The sequence below is a fragment of the Sipha flava genome, unplaced genomic scaffold (assembly GCF_003268045.1).
Source record: "Sipha flava isolate LNK unplaced genomic scaffold, YSA_version1 115_pilon_pilon, whole genome shotgun sequence".
Taxonomy (NCBI): Eukaryota; Metazoa; Arthropoda; class Insecta; order Hemiptera; family Aphididae; genus Sipha; species Sipha flava.
The window spans coordinates 1,254,557-1,262,693 of NW_020271739.1; the positions used below are offsets into that span (position 1 = coordinate 1,254,557).

The 8,137-nt window shown below is 29.0% G+C and overlaps 1 protein-coding gene across 3 annotated transcripts; it reads left to right on the forward strand.

Annotated features, from left to right (window-relative positions):
- Window positions 1–823: 823 nt before the first annotated feature.
- On the forward strand, window positions 824–4,232 carry LOC112691348 (phospholipase A2 inhibitor). Of its 3 annotated transcripts, none has more exons than XM_025565552.1 (4): window positions 824–1,014; window positions 1,641–1,889; window positions 2,017–2,228; window positions 3,249–4,232. In XM_025565552.1, the coding sequence occupies exons 2-4, from the start codon at window positions 1,656–1,658 to the stop codon at window positions 3,991–3,993; spliced, it is 1,191 nt and encodes a 396-aa protein (XP_025421337.1). In that variant the 5' UTR covers window positions 824–1,014; window positions 1,641–1,655; the 3' UTR covers window positions 3,994–4,232. The 3 variants fall into 3 exon arrangements, with proteins under 3 accessions (XP_025421337.1, XP_025421326.1, XP_025421315.1); XM_025565530.1 differs by lacking the exon at window positions 824–1,014 and adding an exon at window positions 1,083–1,573; XM_025565541.1 differs by lacking the exon at window positions 824–1,014 and having other exon boundaries at window positions 1,082–1,889.
- The last annotated feature ends 3,905 nt before the right edge of the window (window positions 4,233–8,137 follow it).

Genomic DNA, 8,137 nt, shown 5'->3' on the forward strand with positions numbered 1-8,137 from the left:
TGTAAGAATTTGTATTGTTACCAAAATAAAGTACATTTAGTCAATGGTTAATGGAATATAAATTAGTCAAGTAAGTAATAAAAATTAGTCAAATAATATAAATTAGTTGAATAAATTAGTCAAATAGAAATTAGTCGAATAAAATAATAGTTGAATGACTAATTATACTACGTAGAGTAACTAAATTAGTCACATACCTAGTACTACCGATTAAGTCAATAGGAATTAGTCATTTCTGCCCATCACTATGTCACATTGTCAAATAATTAAAATTAAACGCATGGAACTTTTATCTAGATTATAAAACATCGTCCATCATCAGTAAACGCAGTCATACGTAATTGGATAAAAATTAAATTTTAAACGTTCAAATAAAGTTCAATTTTATTCAATTAATATGTGTGAATATGAGTTTTAATCCTAATTTAAAGATCATAAAATTGTGGGGGGGGGCAGGACTGTAGTCCACTCAGCTTTTTGTTAAATCCGGGCCTGGGTATGTTCGATCTAAACTATTTACAGAAGAGTTGGTGCGATAAAAAAAAAAATAATCCTATAATATACATTATACATTAAATTAAAGTACGGCCTTACTGTTTGTTTTATCGCCGTAATTATTAATTGCAGAAGGCCGTCATTATTTAACATGTCTTGCGAATACTCGCATATTTACTAGAGTTCGATCGGCGGCGGTGAGGAATACGCGAGAGCCATGGTCTTTAGCTGGAGAATTATTATTGTAGTGCCTACCTATGCATCACAATAATTCCCCTCCACTGTGCGATCCAACTCCGTAACTGCTGCCCGTGTGCGGTCTGTACACAATAGTGCTACAAGCATTGGCATTACAACAATACCTGTCCCTCAATCGTATTGCTATTATTATTATTATTATTATTATTGTTATTTGGTGACGAGGAAATCGAATTGTCACAGTTGTAACCGAACCGTACAGACATACCTACGTACTATCCACTTCGTTTGTGAAATAATCTCGTCATCGCACTGCTTCAGGTGAGTAGTTATTTTAATGTTCGCTGTATGAATACGTTTTACGTTTGTCCGTAAACTAATTATTCCCTTTAATCGCCGTACGTACATAGTACGGGGCTTGATTTTTCTAATGCAATTTCATTTAGATAAAAAAAATAATCGCGTTTTTCATGCGACATTAGTGTACTACACACAATCGTAGTTCGTAGGTAAATACGGCGGCCGTGTCTACGACGCGTGTCGTCGTCCGAGTGACGAGGGTTGATTTTCAAATCGTAGCGCTCCGCCAAACAAAATGGCGGGGGTCGTCCGACCTCCATAACTGCTGCTGCTGCTGCCCCCGAGTCAATAACCTCAAAAAAAAAAGTAGTGCAAAAAAAAAAAACAATTTTCCTCGGCTGGCGTACGAGAAATTTTATTTAGGTCGTCCGCGTTGTTTGTTCGATAAATTAATTCGTTACTCAACACCGTTCGCGTTAACCGGTCTCATCTCGTATGCATCCTTCCGACCTCGGCCGCCGGCAGTGATATCCGCGCTCGGCTCGGTGTGTGCCCGCGGAACGTCCAGTGCGGCCGATTGGTGGGTACCCGTCCATCCGAACGGTGCTCGTTCGAATTTTGGCTAATTCATTGCGGGTGTTTGGCAGGTGGACGTGTTTTCGATGGCAGAGTCCACTACCGCTACAGTCACCGCGGTGGCCGTGTCCTTGCTGCTAATCCTGCCGGTGGCCATGTCCTCGGAACTGTTTAGGTGCACCAAGCCCGAATTAGGCTCATGCTACTGCGGCAAGACGACGTACGACCGACAGGAACTGTACGCGGTCAACTGCACGGGCACAGAGCTCACAATGAAACAGAGCCTGGACGTTCTCATGAACCTGCCCAACGAGACCGAGGTAAGTCAACGGCAAACCCTTAACTGTGTGCTGGCTCAAGCCAATCATAAACCCATTTTAGTCATCTTCTTACCACTAACTTAATAAGCATGGATGTTATTTTTAATTTTTTTGTATGTCCCTGAAGGTGTTGATATTCACCGGAAACTTTCTCCCAGAGTTGCCTTCCAACATATTTGGTGTCTACAGTACCATGGATAAACTACGGTACCTAGACATGTCCAACAATGGTATACAAGAAATCAAAGGAAAGAGTTATCATCGAGTTTCCAAAGTTGAGCGGCTGATACTAAATAATAACAAGATTGGGTTGAATGGCATTGGACTCCGTCATCCCAGGTGAGAACTTTATTCTTATCTTTTAATTATAATAATAATAGTACATCATAAGGTCAAATTATTTACATAATCAATAGTTTCTATAGAATTAAATTTAAATTACATAATGACTATGATTCCATTAAATATCTTATTTTCATTTCATTCTAAAGATAAGACCTAAACTAATTTTTTTTTCTGACTTGATTAAAATAAATATTTAATGCTATCAATTACTCGTGAATTAATCACTTAGCTATTACTTGTATGGAGTGAATTTTTTTCTTGCACTAAAGTATAATACACCACTTTTTTTTTAGACACTGATATTTTATAATAGCCATAGGTCATCATAGATTTTAGTTTTTATGTTTGTGTATCTTATTATTAGTTTAAAAGGTAACAATATCTTAACTATAAACATTAAATTAAAATATTAACTAAATTATTTAAATAGTGTATGAGATCATCCTGCTAGGACATTCGTCTGAAATAATAATTATTTGGCTGTGTGATCTCATAATTTTGTTTGCATTACATGCCACTGCTAGAACCTTCTACTGGTTGAATTATTCATCACTATATTATATAATATTAATGTATGCATTATGGTAGATCAATGTCTTTTTTAAAAATATGATGTTAGTACATAAATGATAAAAAATTAAAAATATATGCGTGAATCTTCATAAAACTTAAATTAAATTTATAAAATTTTAAAGAATTAGGTAAGCACTCTTAGTTATCCAAAAAATTAAATGCTTAAGTTGGGTTAGTGTGTCAGTAGCTTAGGTAATGTAAAAAAAAATGCAAATATTTTATAATTTTTATTTGGATTAATACAATTATTATAAGTTGATATTTTTGTTATTTTTTTAATTCCTTTTTTATAAATATCTCATTTAAACCTAATTTGTATTTATTCATGAATTTAAAATTAGCATCTTTATTATACAGAAGTGCATATGTATTTGAGTGTTAAATATATTTTAATTTTTTAATAAGAATTTAGAATTAATTACATTCAATTATATTTTATAGAGTATTTTCAAACTTTGAGAGTTTGGTAGAACTTCATCTGACTGACGCATTTGCCGATGAAAATATTGTAAACATAACTACTGATTTGTATGAAGTATTCGTCAATAGTAATTTAAGTCGTTTGGCCAAACTTCATCTTGAACAAAATAAAATAAGTGTTATAACAGAACCTCGTGTTTTTTGCCCATTGCCCCGTCTACTTGACCTACATCTCAGCAATAATCAACTTACTGGCATTGATTTCAATATAGACTGTATGTCTAATTTGCGTTTCATTGACTTAGAAGGTAATCGTATACGTGGACTGGCCGATGAACAACTTTCAGCCTTAGATACTGTTCAGTCAGGCAATAAATCTTTGGTTATCGATTTGTCCAACAACCCATTTTCATGTGGTTGTAACATTGAAAACCTATATAGTTGGTTACATACCACCAAGGTAATTGTTCGTAACAGTGAATCAATTCGATGTATCCAAGATTTGTCAAAAAATCCTCTTGATCCATACGCTGCATATCGCAATGATTGTCCAAGTCCAGTACGCACTACACTTGTTGATGGTAATCATGGCAATCACAAATTGATAATGTTGTTAGTGTTTTGTGCTGTACTAGCATTTTTGGGTGCTGTATTATATGTATCAAGATTTGGACTAAAACGATTAAGACCTGAATTTAACACCTCTTCAAGAAAGATACATTATACAACCATTGGAAAATGTGAAGAACAAGAAATACATGTATGATAATATGACAAATGATTAGTGGTGTTAACATTATGGCATGTGGAAATTCCGACTCATGCTTTAGGGAAAGACTGATAACCATTTTTTTTAAAATTCAATAAATTATTTAAAGAGTATTTATGAATTGTTATTCTTTTGTACAGTAATGTTATGAAATTTAGAACGAACAATTTTAAAAGAAAATGTTTAAGTTTTTGTTTAAAAAAAATTTTTGATCGAAGCAAGTTTTTTTATTTTTTTTATTAATGACATTAAGGAAATGACTGTTATTAAACATAATTATTATTTTTTTTAAATAATTTTATATTGTCGATTCGTCGTAAATATTATTGATCTCTAATATCTCTTGTTCCTTCGAAGTATCTCTATTTGTAGGATAAAAGTATGATCAGTCGGATTTTCCACTTATGTTAATACCTACTCCCTTTAGTAGATATAAAACATGTTGCTTTGTGTTTGTTCACATCATGTATCTGTTATAAAGAAAACATAAAGTTGACTTTGCCTAGTGTTTATAGTTAAGTATTATACAATTTAAAAAATACTAGTGAGATAAAAGAATACACCGTCCCAATTCGTTTTAATTTTAATTATTTTATGTTGCAAAATGTTAACGTAATATAATTTTTAAATGAATGAGCTTTTAAATAATATGTTATTATATATCTAAAAAAAAAAAAAATTTAGTAATTTTTAACTTGCATATTTCTAACAATTTTATTTTAGACCATTATTTCTTAATTTCTTATATTTTACTTTTAATCTTATAAATAAGGACATAATTATTGTTATTAATATAATCATAGGCGTACGCACAGTTATAATTGTTACTTGTTATTTATTGTTTTAGTAAAATAATTTCCAATATTATTATAATATGTGCACGGGTATACAAATAAAAATATTAATGAATGAGGGCCTATATTTTTTTCATATTCTGATCATACATTGAAGTTTGCATACGCCTATAATTATGAAAGAAACATATTTTGTTATGACCTTTAATTTTACTTTTATGGTCACCAATAATAACTGTATACCATTTATGTAGTTACACCTTTGTTATTTGATTATCTGTACTTATAATTCAATGGATTTTGTATAATTTTATTCTTGTTAGACAATCAAGAAACTCGAGAAGAACACCAATGGCTTTTCACGATATGTTTACTATTATAATGATTAATATATATTTTACATAGTGATAAATCATAATTTTAATGTTCATTAAACATGTACTCAAATTTTATCTCATATTACGTTCATAAACATTCTCAAGTTTCTTGAATTACAATATTTATTGTGATTTATGTTATATGTACATATAAACCTTAGTATAATTAACTTATTTTTAGAATTCAATATTACACATATTAATTTATTTATCTATACTTGGCTAAAATTTAATTCTTGTATGCAATTTATAGTGTAAATTTTTATATCATTGTTAAAATTTGTTTCTTGTAGTTTTAAGCTTAGCAAAATAAATATTTCACATTTCTCATTATTCTTCACTTGTAATCATAACTTATTCTTAACTGCTTATTAATAACTTAGGCAATTGTTGACAATCCGAAGTTGCATATCTTGGATTCTAATGTGAATGAATTAATAATTATATGCATCACATTGTAAACTAATTTTCATTACAAAGTTAACTAATTAATATTTAGGCTGCTTTTACGTACCTCGTATAGTTGTTTTAAATTTTAAAAGTAATGTCTTTGAAATATTATGTTTCATAAAAAAGTAAAAATGAAAAAAAAAATGTTTAATGTACTTAACAAATTTGTTGTTGTTTTGTTTTGAGTCTCGGATTTTATAACGTTGTTTATAATGTGTATATATAATGAGTTGTAAAGACGCACTTGACGTTTTGCGCTCCGTTGTCAGTTAAACATTTTAACACTGTTATTAACTAATGTTGAAATTTTTATTTTTGCGAGCAACGGTATATGCAGCTGATCACTTATTTTTTTTTTTATGAAAAGCAAACCCAAGTACGCGTTTATTGTTGTTGTTATTATTATTATAATTATTATATTGGAGCGCAAAGAGTTAAAACTTTTTTTTTTATTAAATATTATATAAAAAATAAATAAATAATAAAAAAAATATATATACCATACAATGTGTAATGCCTTTTTAGTCTTTAAATTAAAGCCTGCTGTGTTAATAAATATTATATGTATATATTTTGATTCACCAAAATGTATTTTAGATATTTCTATAATTCTATATAAACAAAAATTGTTACTAATGTACTCATGTTCTTTAAATTTACCAAAATACGTCTTATCCTTCAATGTAAAATATTAAATTATATTTGTCGTGTTGTAAGCTGCTTATTAATATTATCAATATTCTGAAATGCACCCACTTTTCATTTGAAGAGAAGCTAGAGTGCTATGTTGCAAATTTAATTATTGCTATGGTAAAAGTATAGTACTTGACTGTTTCTGTCTTCTAAGCAATTTAAACTTTAAATTTAGAATACATGAAAGTGCGTTATTTCAAATGATTATTTTTATTTTGGAGACACATTTATAATACATGTTTCATGTATGTAGTTCTTTCCTGAATATTTTGTCTAATCGAGTTTATAAAATACGAAAATATGAATCTCAATTTTAAACAAAAAAATCTTTTTCAATTAACTCACTATATTTTTAAATTAAAATCAGAAAATGAATACAATATATTTTAAATTTTCATTTTTATGTTTACTACTCTCAGTGGTCTTAAAATGTTTTAATTAAAACACGTATGAATAAAAACAATGTAATGTATTAATTTTTGATAAGGTCGTAATTTTTCCAAAAATATTACCATAAACGATCAATCGACGATTGGACCCTTTAAAATGAGAAAAAAATTAAACCCTTTTAAAAAATTCAATGGAAACTTTTTAACCTTAAGCTTGCAATTAAAATATATTTTTAATTTTATAGGACCATTTTAATAAATTATTGGGGTTATCAACTTCCCCTTGGTATTTGGCCCATAGCAACTGTATAAAAATATTTTTTTTTTAGTACCTACATATACTTAAAACATTTGAAAATATTCTGAAGTTTGTTATAATAATACAATTATAAAAACTAAATCTATTTAATTTTAATTATAAATTTCTATTTTAATTCTTCCCAGTCAATAATCAAAAAAATCCTGTGAATATTACAACTAAAGAGTGAAGTCAAATGTAAACAAATGTAGAGTTAGTATTTACGTTTGGTAGTTAAATTACTAATTGAATGCAGTGCGGAAAAAAAACAAACTTGGTATGATAACTTATCATTAATATTAGGACATCCGTACTTATCATTGATAAATACGGATGTCCTAATACAATGCAGTTAGTACGTCAGTTATTTTCAAATAAATATTATAAAATATTAGTCAGTATATATGAACATTATTATTTTATAAAAATAAAAATCTAAATCCCTAAAGTGTTTACTTTTGCTAAGTAAATGCGTACTTCAAAACCAAACTTTCTACTTCGGTATATGTTCTAAGACTGAGCTATTGTGTTTGGAAACGTTTTATACGTTACACGTATAATATCCCACGTATAAAACGTACAAAATGACTAAAACGTATAACTCGGTTTGTTTTTAAAATTCACTCTTATAAATTAAACATAATTCCTATTTCAGATATTAAGTGAGGTTTTTAAATTTTATACATTGCAAAAATATATTTTACTACTATTTTATAAAATATATCTACTTTAGTTTTTCGTTTATAATCTATTAATATAAAATATTAAAAGTGTTACAAACATGCACGCCCGCAGAGGGGGGCGAAAGGGGATATTGCCCCTACTGGGAATTTATATTTCAAAACTATTGTTAATTTAATACCACGCATATTAATTATAACATAATTTTATTGAGATTCATTTATAAATTTTAGTAAAATTTATTATATTTTTGATAATCTAAAATATATAATTTTGAACATATTTATTAGTATACAATGTTTACACATGATTGCATATTGCTTAAAACTATAAATTCTCCTGAGTACCAATTTCCATGGTATTTGATTTTGTTCTCATCTACTTTTAGATACATGTTGTTTTGGCCCTTAGAATTTTAATCTTGCCCCGAGTGGGATTTTAACCTGCGGACGCGCTTGG

Coding starts and splice junctions, on each gene's coding strand:
- LOC112691348 (XM_025565552.1), top strand. CDS start 1,656: ATGGCAGAGTCCACTACCGCTACAGTCACCGCGGTGGCCGTGTCCTTG. Junction 1,890..2,016: donor ACCTGCCCAACGAGACCGAG/GTAAGTCAACGG, acceptor ATGTCCCTGAAG/GTGTTGATATTCACCGGAAA. Junction 2,229..3,248: donor ATTGGACTCCGTCATCCCAG/GTGAGAACTTTA, acceptor TATATTTTATAG/AGTATTTTCAAACTTTGAGA.